At 50.8% G+C, this 12,624-nt stretch overlaps 1 protein-coding gene across 14 annotated transcripts in view; it reads left to right on the top strand.

Annotated features, from left to right (window-relative positions):
* The window catches only part of PTPRS (protein tyrosine phosphatase receptor type S), a 158,717-nt gene that overhangs the window by 105,169 nt on the left and 40,924 nt on the right, over positions 1 to 12,624 (top strand). For all 14 annotated transcript variants that reach the window (XM_054050060.1, XM_054050062.1, XM_054050058.1 and 11 more), the window contains 4 exons: positions 6,944 to 7,213; positions 9,340 to 9,921; positions 10,852 to 10,985; positions 11,156 to 11,300. In XM_054050060.1, coding sequence (XP_053906035.1) covers positions 6,944 to 7,213; positions 9,340 to 9,921; positions 10,852 to 10,985; positions 11,156 to 11,300 — 1,131 coding nt within the window. The remainder of the gene's footprint in view (positions 1 to 6,943; positions 7,214 to 9,339; positions 9,922 to 10,851; positions 10,986 to 11,155; positions 11,301 to 12,624) is intronic.

The raw sequence follows: 12,624 nt of genomic DNA, 5'->3' as shown, positions 1-12,624 counted from the left end.
TCTGCACGCTCCTCCGTGTTCCAAAGGGGGAGAAGAATGAGCGCTGCACCGTGGAGCTGTGTGGGCTGGGCTTTGGCAGCCTCTGCCGCTCTTGCTATAGGACAAATCATCACGGCTGCTTTTACCAGAATTAAACCTTTTCCACTATTTCACACAGTGGTGCCCTGTCAGGAGTTACAAAAGGCAGCAGTTGTGGTGCTGCAGGGATAATCCTTTTTCCCCTCCGCTCGAGCTGCTTGTTGCTCTGAGTTTTAAATGGTTCGGAGGGTGTTGAAAACAGCCCGGTGCACTGATGGTGCCGGCGTAAGCCCTGCCTCTGCGGCTGCGGAGCCGAGCACGGCGCTTCGTCACTCCGATCCTGCTGAGAACGATTCAAAGAGTTGTTCAGGGCTCTCCGGAAAACCTCAACTCATTGAGAGGCCAAAGATGAAAACAGGCCAGGGCTGAACACGTAATACCAGAACTAGTTGAAATCAATTAAAATAAACCCCTTAGAAAAGGCAGCAATTGTGTGCCGAGGCCTCAGGAAGTAAAGCTTCAAAATACATTAAAATGTGACTAATTTAACAAATAATTTAGCCTGTAGCCTGCTTCTGGGTTAAGTTTGGCTCCTGTGCAATTTGACCATTAAAGCGATGCTGCTGGCTGCCCAGCCCGGCCCTCGATGGAGCAGCGGAACGGTTGCTAAGCTTTCCGCTTGCAATGCCATTTAGAGGGCAGAAGGAAATCATTTTGGTTGCGCTGTAGATTTAACAAATAGCCATGAGGTCAAAACAATCATTGAGATTTTAAAATGTAGGGATTTTAATACCTTTTTAGAGTAGCATTGATAATTTCTTTACTAGCAAAGGAGGGAGGCAGAAGTGCCGCCGGCCGGTGTGGCTGCTCCTGCGATGCCGTGTGTCGGGCGCTGGAGCTCAGGAAGGGAGAGGTCCCGACCGTGCTAAGGGTTCTGTAGGTGGGGGAGTGCCCTGTCCGTGTTTTGGGGTGTCCTCAGCTCTGAAATTCTAGTTCAAAAGCAAACAAAGCCAACGAACAACTTCGCTGTGTTTCTGCAGAAGGATTTCTCAAGGGTATCAGGAAATGGAAATGGATCAAAAAGCCACCCCCCCAAAAGAAAAAAAACAAACCACCAAAAAAAAATATCAAATCTATATCTGTATGTATATATCTGTATATCTCTATAGAGGGCACTTTGCAGGAACACTGTGCTGTACTGATCTCGAAATCTCTGCCTGCCTGTGTCTCTTACACCTTTTGCATTGCTGTTCTCTTTGTTTTAGGGGAAAAAAATTAGATTACACCTTGTCAAATTAAAATAACAAAACCAAAATAGTAAAATCTGTGTTTAACATTACAGAGCTGCTTGAAAAACAATTGGGTCCGTATATTATATTCAATCGTGTAAAAAAGCAACAGAAAACAAAAAGAGTTACAAAAGACCGGAGATGTTCAGCCTGCCTGTCACTCAACTGATGGGTTTTTTTAAGTGGAAAAGTAACAATGATTGGGAAGGTAATGGATTTCCTGCAGACCAAATCCAAGCCTTCGTCTCATTCTTTATTTATGTACCTGTTTACTTATTTATTTTTATTTACTGTGAAGGAAATTAGGAAGGAGATGGGGATGAGGAGGGAAGTATCTCGTCCTCTGGAGGGACGGAGGTCGGAAATCCAAACCCAAACAGCATCTCGCCCCAGCGGAATGAACTGGCAATTGGAACGGGCGAGGGAGAAGGCAGCGGCGGCTGCATGGACAGCACAGGGGCAGGGACCACCACCTTTTGGGAGGGGAGGACAGGTGTAATCTAAGCTTCACTAATAACGTAGAGGCTGCACATTATTTTGGCACCCTTTCCCCTACCCCCTCCTCATTTTGGAGCAAGACGGAATGACTCCTGTCTCACCAAAATGGCCAATAATGTCCGCCTTCTCACCTCATTTGGAGCAGCAGCTTGCTGAGTGTCAAAATGTTCAATACCATTTGGTTTTGTTTGATGCTTTCAACCAGTCACTTCACTTTCTTTTGTTTCCTTTTTCAATTAATTTCTTCTGTAAGATATAAAATATGTTGATCTTTCAGTTGCTTTAACGTGAATCGGGGTTTGAAGTGATGGGTTCTTGTCCAGTACGTTCTCCTTTCCCCACCTCGCTCCTCCTTCAACATCTTTCTCCTTGAGCTAATCTGGAAGGGGCTTAAAAAGTGGAACCAGTGGGTTTCCTCAGCACAAACTGGTTGGTTGGTCCTCAGATTTCTCTCACTAGCAGCGTCCTGGGAACGCATTTTAAGGATGGATTCTGGTGTTGCAAAAGTCAACCCTGGATCTCCCAGTGTCTCTTCCGATCAGGTCTGTAAAATCTGTCCCTTTCAAAATGAGCGGCTTTGTTTTTAACTGCGTGGTGGTGGTGGGGAACCTCAGTGGTGATGATGGGTAACTTCTTGTTGGAAAGAATACTGCACCGAAAATGCCACTCACAGAACACAACCTGGGTTAACCTTTGCATCCGTGAGCAGCAACGAAACCAATTGGCTTTGCAAGGGCATCAAAAATTATGGATCTCTTCAGTTTCTAATGGAAGTTATGTTTAAGATAATTTGGGATGCAGATTTTACCTGTGTGAAAAGCTTATCCAAAAGACCCATCAACGACTGGACTTAAGAAATCTTTCTGTGTCTCAGAAATGACTTCTCTGCATTGAAAGTGATTTGACTGGCATCACAAATGTCCGGCTCCAGTTCGAAAATCTGGGTCTGTCAGTAACAAACTGTATCCTTGTTTGAAAAAAGCTCCTGAGATATTTTTGGCCATGGGAAATGTGCATTTGTGTGTCTGCTTGTGTGTATACCGGGAGATGTTGCACATGCACATGGAGCATGCACGTATGTATGCATGCGAGGCTGGCTGTGTCAAACAGGTCTGACAAAGCTGTTATGGAAACCAAACATCCCTGAAACTCAGAGAAGGTGCTTCTTGAAACCATAAATGGGTTAAAGTGTTTGATAAGTGTCTGTAAAGTAGAGACCTGACTGCCCTGTCCCAACTTTTCCTTTCCAGAGAGGGCAGTTCTTCGTTTCTTTCTGCTCCTTTGAACATGTTGGACAGCAAAATGGGGGGAAACTCTTCACTGTATTTCTACATGTAAAACTTCGCCCTTTTCAGCTGCTGTGTGTGTAACCCAGCTGGATCCGGGGCTCAAATTGTTCTTGATTCAATCTCTAGCTGCACTTAAAGCTCTCTTCCTAGCACTGCTCTCCTTCTCCTCGGCTCTGACCTAAACACTGACCCAGAGATTCTCAGCTTGACAAACCTCATGTCAGCAGCCAAACCGGAGTGGTGGAGCAATTAAAATAAAGAGCAATGCGCTGGTTCTGGGTACCCAGAGATGAGCCCTACCAGTGTTTCCTCTTAGCGCAACTGCGGTTGTCGCAGCCCTGAGCCATAGCAGGGCCATAGCTGGGGACTCTCTGAGGTCTCCCAGTATTTCATGTTGGGAGTTGTGTTCACATCCTAGACTGCTGTGTGGATGTTTGTATATTTGTGCACACACAGGAGTGCGTAGCTTTTTTTAAACCAGGATGCACAAGAAAATCATAGCTGCCCCTCTTGTCCTTGCGTTGGCCTGCCGCTCTCCCCAGTCCAGATTCTGCGCTCTCGCAGAACGGCATCCAAGCGCGCGGACTGCTGCCCATTGTTAAGTGTGACAAATGCCCTTAAAATGACTGAAAAATGATGCTGCCCTAAGGCCCCACGAAGCTGTCCTGAACCCCGGGGTGCTGCGAGGAGGGTGGGGAGGATTGCTTCCCAGTTTTTTGGGAGCATGCTTGGCACAGTTCCGGCTCTCTGGCCCTGAGCTTGTGTTTTGTGAGTGGATCTTGTCCCTTTCCCCACCCAAAGCCACGCAGACAGCAGCAGTCTGGTCCCTTCAGACTCCGATTCTCAGCACTCCACCATACATCAAACGATGCTTTTCAGTTATTAAATTCTGGTTTGTTCTTCCTTTTTTTTTTTTTTTCTTTTTTTCCTCTTTCTCCTTTCCTTTCTTTTTTCCGTTCAGTTTTATTACGTTGTGATTGGCCTCCGTTTGAATTAATTGTCTTGTTCTGTTTCCATGACAACTCAGTGTTTGCATCCCACCTGCCGTTGTTTGTTGCTGTTGATGCTGTTTGCTGACCAGATCTTGTCCGGCATATGTCTCCCCATTCCTCCTCACCTCTTCCCACCTTGCCTCCCCTCTCCAGAAGGTTACATGTCAGCCCCTCCTCAGAAGAGTCATCCCCACCCAGATCTGTCTGCATGTTGACCCCACTTGTCTCTTTTCAAGTTCTCTCCATCCTGTCTCAGATTGTGACTGGTGTGGTCTTCTCGTGGCTCCATTTTCTGAAACGTGGTTCCTCCTGAAGCAGACAGTGGGGAGAAGGATGAGATAGGCAACAGGGACGTCCCCTCACGTCTAGGGCTGAAGTCTTCCATGGTGGTGTGACAGGAGGGAGAAAGGAGCGCGTTGCCTGCTCTCTTGAGCCCATGCTGGTGCCTGAAGTTGTACAAATACTGCAGCGTTCTCCTTATACCTTTCTGTCAGCAGAAAGTCATCTCCTAGTGTTAGTATCCAGGTGAGTGTGAAGTCTTCCTCCGCTCTCCAGTCCTTTCCCCGACTGCGTTGGAGGTGAGGGCATGCTGTCCATTCTCCCAGCAAACCCACGCATGCAGGAATTCTCCTTTGACATCTCTGAGCTCCTAATGCCGCAAATCTGGAAGTCCTCTCTTCCTTGCCTTTGGTTCCTGACTACTGGTAACTGCAGGAAGGGATCTGACAGCACGATGGGAAGAGCGCAGCTCGCTCTGAAGGCACTTTCTTGCCAGCTCGCAGGAAGTAGAGGCTGTTTGGCTTTTGTTAAACGAAGTCCCAGTAAGTGGAGAAGAGCTGCTACCTCTCCTGGAGGCGCTCTTCCCGTCTGAAAAGATCCGTAACATTGAGCAGCAGACGGGGAAGTGGGCTGGAAGATAAATCCTAGAAAAAACCAAGGTGTTGGTTCCAGGGGACATCTGAAGGCGCTGGGACCTGGGTATAGCGATGACCGGCTGAGCTCTGGTGTCCTTTGCATTGCTTTGCATGGATGCAGTTGCCACTCATTTTTTAAGGGTGCTCAGTTAACCCGGGTTAAGGACAGCAGGGACAGACGTTGTTCAGGCCTGCGGCACTCCTAATCTCCTGCCCCTCGCTCACCCCACCTGAGGGACATCACTGCATGGCTGTCTCTGAGGCTGGAGGAACGTCGCGCTCCTTTTCTCCCTGGGCTGCTGCCATGCCTGTGGCTTCTTGGCTGCCGTATCCTTCAGTCTTTGCCTGTGGGATGGGACCTTGCCCTCGCATCCCTCCCTAGGCCCCCTCTGATCCACTTGCATTTCTCCTCTGCCCATTCCTGCTTTCACCCCTAAGGAAGAACCCCCACTCCGACCCTCCAGCCCCGGTAGTTCAGAAAATGGAGCCACAGAAACCACATCCTCCCCTCTGCGTCCATGTTCTCCCCGTGTAAGGTCTGGAAGCTGCATCCACCTCTCTGCTAAGGAGATGCACAGAACATGTCACTGTTTTCTCAACGTTAAAGTTTCATTACCTTGTTTTTCTTATTAATTCTATTCTATTTATTATTCCGCCAGGGCTGAGATGTGACAATGTGAGCCACCACATTGGGTCACATCAGCTAGAAAAAGTATGCAGCATTAAAGTGGGTTTCCCCCTCCCCTCCCTCTCTTTCTCTCTCTTCTTTCTCCCTTCCCCTCCTTGTTCTCCTTCTCCTTGTCTTCCTTCCTTTCTCTGTCGCTCTCTTTCTATTCGGTATCCATGTGGGCATTTGCTAGCCGCCCATAAATTATATTTCTCTGCATTTTCCTCTCTCTCTCTCTTTCTATCTTTCTCTCTCTCTCTCTCTTTTTTACCTATTTTGCATGATGTTTGTGACTCTGAGAGCTGCATCTATCGATGGAACCGTGTCAGATTTTAAAGAGGCTTCGTTAGGGTTTCTATACCCGAAAACCACAAAAATTTCATTAGAGTTTCTCATCTTTTCCACTCTCTCTGGCTCTGGGGGGGCTGCATCCCCCGGGCGGTTCTCACACGCAGACACTAAATTCTATCCCACCCCAGGGACTCCCTCTCCTCCCTTCTTTGTGGTTTTTCCCTCTCTGCTTTCCAAGCGGGGTCTCTCTGGCATCCAGGGATGCGAGGCTTCTCTCTTTGGTGGATTCTCTGGGTCACTACAAGATTTAGGCCTTTCCAACGAGGCCAAATCTGGAGAAGTTTCCCTCTCCATCCCAGCCTTCCCCTCACCCCTCCCCGGCCGGTGGGACAGGGCCCCTCTCGATTCGGGCGAGACCCTGCGCCATCCGGGCGGGCGGCGGAGGGGCTGCTTGGTTTTAATGGGGAGAAGGTGATCCGGGAGTCGGGCTCTGCTGGAAAAGGGAGAGGAGCAGGTTTCCTGGGGTGCGGAGCGGGGAGCTGGGGGCCCCAGCGGCGGTGGAGGAGATTGTTCAGCGCTCGCCATGCCAGCTCTTGCCAGTAAAGATGAGAAATTGCTAATAAATTTTTGTGTCTTTATCTGTGCTGTGATGGGTCTAATCTTGATCAATGGAACCCTGTTGCTATGAAATATCGCTTTTATGTCTATATTCTCTATATTGTTTGTGAAGTAAAAATTTATTTAAAGTTTAATTTTTTTTTTTTGGTTTAGTTTTTGATTTTTTAATTTATTTGTTTATTGTTTTGTTTTTGATGAAGGAAGAAAACAAATGATGACAAACCCCATCTATATTGAAATTATCTTTTGCTCTTTTTTCTTTTTCTCCCTTCTTTTTCTTTTCTTTCTTTCCTTTTTTTTTTTTTCTTTGTTTTCTTTTGGTTTTTTTGTTTTGTTTTTTTGTTACCTCTGTGCGTCTCGTCCACAGTTCGCCGCGTGGCCCCTCGCTTCTCCATCTTACCCGTCAGCCATGAAATCATGCCCGGTGGCAACGTCAACATCACCTGCGTGGCGGTGGGTTCGCCCATGCCGTACGTCAAGTGGATGCAGGGAGCGGAGGATCTGACGCCCGAAGACGACATGCCTGTGGGCCGCAATGTCCTGGAGCTCACAGATGTCAAGGACTCAGCCAACTACACTTGCGTGGCCATGTCCAGTCTGGGAGTCATAGAAGCCGTTGCCCAGATCACGGTGAAATGTAAGGGAGTGTGAGCACGCCTGCGTGAGCGAGTGCGTGGGTTCCCCGCTGCACGGCCGTAGGAGCGTGCATGCACCCGCTGCGAGCCGCTGCATGGGTTCTTGACGTGCAAGTCACGTGCTGGGTGCATGGCCAGAACAGAGCATCTGAGCACGCGTGCAATGCAAATGTGAGCACGTGTCGTGTTCTGCATGTGAGCGTTTGTAGATCCGTGGTCGTGCCTGTCAGCCGCCGCCGGAGCATGAGTGCGAATGGCACTGTGCGGCTCTGGGTAGCTGTTTCTGCTTGTGTCGTTGTGTTTCGGCATGGGATGAGCCCGCAACTGCCTGATCCGCATGGGAGGAGCGTGGGGATGCAGCTCCGCATGAACAAAGGTAGCCGTGCACGAGTGAGTGTGTGCATGGGAGAGGAGCAGCGTGGCTGTATGGGCGTGGGGGGCCTGGCTCGTGGTAGACGCTTGTATGTACGTATGTAGGTGTGCGAGCATGAGCAGGAGGACAGATACGCACCACAAGCGCCTTGTGCTGGGATCTGTGCACGCATCAGGATCCCACACACCAAGAACCCACAGTGAAGGGGAAGGTGGTAGCTTGTGATCTTCCCTCGCTTTAGGACAGCTGAGCTGACTGTTGTGAAGAAAACTGTGATTCAAACCCCTGCATGCTTGTTTCTGGCCTGGGATTTGGGGGTGGCTGGACAGTTTGCAAGGAGCCTTGGATGGCTTGAAGCCTGCATGCCATCCTCTTCCGAGGTTAGAGATTCAGCTGAGGCCCTGAGGATCTCTGGCATGTGTGCCCTTGCCGTAGAGCCTAGTTCCAGCATCTTAGAGGCCGTTGTTGCCTCAGCAAGAAGGGCCTTCCAGCTAGCAGTTCCCGAGAGGAGCACGGGTGCAATCTTCAATCTATTCTGTCCTCAGCAGGGGAGTATTAAAATCCAAGCGGCATGCCCTGTGGTTGGGTGAGTGGAGAGCTCTTTGTGTGAGCTGGTGTCTGCGCTGAGTGATGGCACTGCCCACCAGGGGTCTGGGGGGGAGACGGGCGGGAAAGGATGCGGGTGGGTGGGGGAGAGGAGGAGAGGTGCTTTGGAGAAGGGGAGGGCTGAGGAAAACCAATCCTGTTGTGTCAGTGCATCCGACTAGGGAAGGCCTGGCAGCAGAAATGAGTAGGGAATAGTGAATCTTGACATGACACTCGGCCTTAGCTTTTGCGCTGGGGACGGGCTCACGTGCTAGCGGAAGGATGCCTGGGGCTGGGCTGAGGTGCTCTTTATTTTCCCCGAGTATTTTCTTCCTTCCCCCTTGTCCCTGTCCTATCCTATCGATTTAAAAAGCTGATGTGTAAGATACATTGCTTCCGCTTCCAGCTCTCCTGTCTCCTCCGATGGGGAATCTTGCCCTGCTGGTACCTTCTGCCTTTTGTCATTGTATTTGCGTTCTAATCCCACTTACGCTCCTGTGTGTGAGCATCAGCAGACTTTCCCAGTCAGAAGATGAAAGAAGTTAGAGCTTCAGAGGGGCTTGAGTTTAGAGAAGATGAGGTTGGCAAGGGTCTAAAAGCCTCTAGTGAGGAAAGCACATAAAGCTTGCTGTAAAGGTGTCCAACAGTCAGCATGTCATCCCCAGCCAGCTGCAAAGGGAATCTTGGGGTGAGGGGCAGGGGAGATAAGTGGTAACACACATTTGTGGCTTGAGAGGAAGCACTCCAAGTATTGATAGTTTTTTCATTCTGGAGGACGCAGTCCGCACTTCACCGTTACCTGCACGCTAAGCACGGAGATCCAGCAGCGCCGGAGCCAGGCTGCCAGCGCTGTTCCAGAAGATGTGATTACGTGCTCAGAAGGAGCTCCTGCAAAACTGCTTTTCCTTTCTGCCGTGTGAGCCGGCGGATGTGCAGCTGAAGTCTGCTAATGATTCCAGATGTTCAGCTGAACGCTTCGCTTTTGATGGAGCAGTTTAAGGCGGATAATAGAGTGTATAACTAGGTTCATAATATTTCTGTAGCACTTTAGTGAACTGCCGCGCTGTGATCGGTACCGCACCTCTGGCTCCTGCAGCCTAAGTAGCCCAATTAGGCACCATTTCAGCATATGGGGGTTGTTTTTAAATGTCTGTTCTTCCTGATTCCCAGCACTCCCCAAGGCTCCTGGGACGCCAGTGGTGACAGAGACGACAGCAACGAGTATCACCATCACCTGGGACTCTGGGAATCCAGACCCTGTGTCCTACTATGTCATTGAATACAAGTCTAAAAGCCAGGATGGACCCTATCAGATCAAAGAGGACATCACCACCACACGCTACAGTATTGGGGGGCTCAGTCCCAACTCTGAGTACGAGATCTGGGTCTCTGCAGTCAACAGCATCGGGCAGGGGCCTCCCAGCGAGTCAGTGGTCACTCGCACTGGGGAACAAGCTCCTGCCAGTGCCCCCCGGAATGTGCAGGGACGGATGCTGAGCAGCACCACCATGATCATCCAATGGGAGGAACCGGTGGAGCCCAACGGGCAGATCCGTGGCTATCGTGTGTATTATACCATGGAGCCTGATCAACCCGTCAGCAACTGGCAGAAGCACAACGTGGACGACAGCCTCCTGACCACGGTGGGCAGCCTTCTGGAGGATGAAACCTACACAGTCCGGGTCCTGGCCTTCACCTCTGTGGGAGACGGGCCTCTGTCTGACCCCATCCAGGTTAAGACGCAGCAAGGAGGTGAGCAGCTCTTTCCCCACCTTTGGATGCACTGGGCTGCAGGAGGGAGAGGGGCTGGCTCATAGCATTGGCCAGCTCTGGCTGCCTGCTCACCAGGGCATTTTTTTTTCTTTATTGATTCATTTGGTTAAAATAGAAGTAACCTGGGAGGAAGCCGAGTCCTGCGGCTGGAGTCAAAGGGCCTGTGCGTGATTTCTGATCCGGTTTTTTGTCGGAAAGGTTGCTTAAATGGGTGGGGCAAGCCGTTGTGCAAAGAGAATACATTTCTGCTGTGCCATGCTTCGAAGTGAGGTATCTCATTGCTTCCAGCTTCTAAATGTCTTTAATAGATCTGAAAACAGTCCCTGCCGAGGCAGAGGTGAAGCTGAACTGTTTTTACTGTACCCAGAAACTGCCTTCTCAGGGATGAGTGGGGATGAGCCTTACTTTGCCTTTTTCTAAAAGGGGAGCAAAACAAAGCTCTGATTTTCACAGCAGATGTGTTGAGCTGAGAACAAAAAGGTGTTTTATTACAGATTGTCACCCAGCATGTTCTTGGGTGCTTTGCTTACAGTGTGGGGTGCTGGTGAGGAAACCCTTCCTCCTCAACTGGCTGCTTACAAGCTTTCCCACTTCCAGAATCTTTTAATCCTGGGAATTAGCTGGAAGGGCTGCATCGTGCACTGCCAAGAAAGATGCTTATGATCCAGGAGGACTCTTCCATCTCCAGCAGTGCTGGCCATGCTCTGTTCCTGCAGTGGGATTTAACCCTCCACTGCTTTAAAGGAGGGGCCTGCCTGCTCCGTAGCGTGGTGTTCTGCTGCTGACATGCTCTTAGCACAAAAGCTTTGAAGAAAACAGAGTAGGAGTCTTCTAATTCACCAAGTTCATGTGGTTTCTCCTGTCTCTCATCTTGCCTCCTCTGTCCTGTTGGCTCCTTCTCTCTGTCAGTTCCTGGGCAGCCGATGAACTTCCGAGCGGAAGCCAGGACGGAGACGAGCATCGTGTTGTCATGGAGCCCTCCCCGCCAAGAGATCATAGTGAAGTATGAGCTCCTCTATAAGGAAGGAGACCACGGCAGTGAGGTGAGTCCAGGGAGGAGCAGCGCAAAGGGTTGGGCCCCCACGGAACATCCCGGCACTCCGTTCCCCGAGGTGGCTGAGAGTGGGGAGCAGGGCAGAGATCTCTGGGCAGGGTTCGCCTCTGCTTCTTTTTGTTTGTTTTTATTTTGTTCTTCCCCCCTCGCCCACCTCAGGTGCTGAAGAACTTCGAGCCAACGACCTCCTTCACTGTGGAAAACCTGAAGCCCAACACTGAGTATGTCTTCCGTCTGGCCGCCCGCTCGGCTCTGGGCCTGGGGGCCTTCACCCCGGAGGTCAGGGAGCGCACCTTGCAGTCTAGTAGGTGTCTCTCCTTTTCCCACCCTTCTCTGAGGGGAGGACAGTCAGGGAGCCAGAGATGGTGGGCACAGGGGTACGGAGCTGTGGGGCAGATGCTTGCGGTGCTGTGGATTTCACACATCCGGGGTTGCTCTGCAGGGAGGTGGGTGGTGGGGGGCACCTCCGCGACCGGCTGCCTTCTCCCCTTGTTGCCCCACGGGATATGAATGAGGAGCGGGGCTGGTGCATGCCTGGGGGGCGATGGGAGGCCAGTTAGTGCCATCCAGCTGGTGGGGTGGGGAGCAGCAGAGAGCTCGTGGTGGGCCGCGCTGGCCCCTGGTGCTGAGCATGCTCAGGGAGGAGGGCGCCCAGCGGCACGCAGCGGCCTGCCCGGCCACCCGCGGGAACGGAGCGGCCGCTGGCGGGAAGGAGGGCACAGGCAATGGAGCAGGGAGGCGGTGGGGGAATCAGGAGGAAGAGGAGAAGGGAAGGTGATTAATCAAAAGTCAACGTTTTCCCCAGCCTTTGGGAAAGCAGTCCTCACGCTCTTCTCCATGAGCCACTTTGTAGCCACAGGGAAGAAGGCCTGCTGGCCCAGCGAGCGCTGGGAATGGTCCCGTTTGGGCTTCAGCAGAGCGGGAGAGAGGAGTCATGCGGAGGCTGGGGGAGGATATTAATGACACCAGGATGGAGCGCATGCAACCAAACTGTGCTGGTTTTAGTTTAATGGATTGTCTCCCTTCGCTGTTGCCCTGGGGACAATAACCCTGGATGGCAATATTTCAACCTGGGCTTTTCACAGATCTTTGCTTTTAAATGAGGTGGTTTTTCACTGCATGAGTGGCTGTGGCAGCTGTTCTTTGTGTTTTCTGTCTCCTCTCATCTCTACTAAATCACTCCGCTGCAGTTTGGAGTAGCCGGGAGCAGAACTAACTCAGAAATGGCTCTGGTCACCAGTGTGAGGAGAGCGAGCGCCTGCTCCCATCTCTCAGAGTCCTTAACAAGGGAGAGCAGCGGGCTCTCGGCTGGGCGCCTACCCTGTCTTTCCGTTTTAATTGTCACGTCCTGCTGTCTGTCTCTCCTTTCCCTGTCTCTCTCCTTCTCTTTCTCTCCCCCCAGGAGTGGAAGGAAAGGAGAGTCTGTTTGTGCACAGACAGAATTCCTTACTGGGGCTTTCTCAGGCCTCCAGTCCCTTCAAAGATATTTTGTTTTCTCTTTTCCTTCAACTGTTTTCCCCTTTTTTCTTTTTATTTTTTTCCTACTGTCTCTCTGTATCCAAAGAAAATCCTTTCCTGGCTCTGCTGCAGATCTGCCGGTTCTGATCCCAGTGTGGTACTGTCAGAGG

This window comes from Cuculus canorus, chromosome 27 (genome assembly GCF_017976375.1).
Source record: "Cuculus canorus isolate bCucCan1 chromosome 27, bCucCan1.pri, whole genome shotgun sequence".
Classification (NCBI taxonomy): Eukaryota; Metazoa; Chordata; class Aves; order Cuculiformes; family Cuculidae; genus Cuculus; species Cuculus canorus.
The sequence above is the reverse complement of the archived record's forward strand: the minus strand, read 5'-3'. Positions and strand labels throughout refer to the sequence as shown.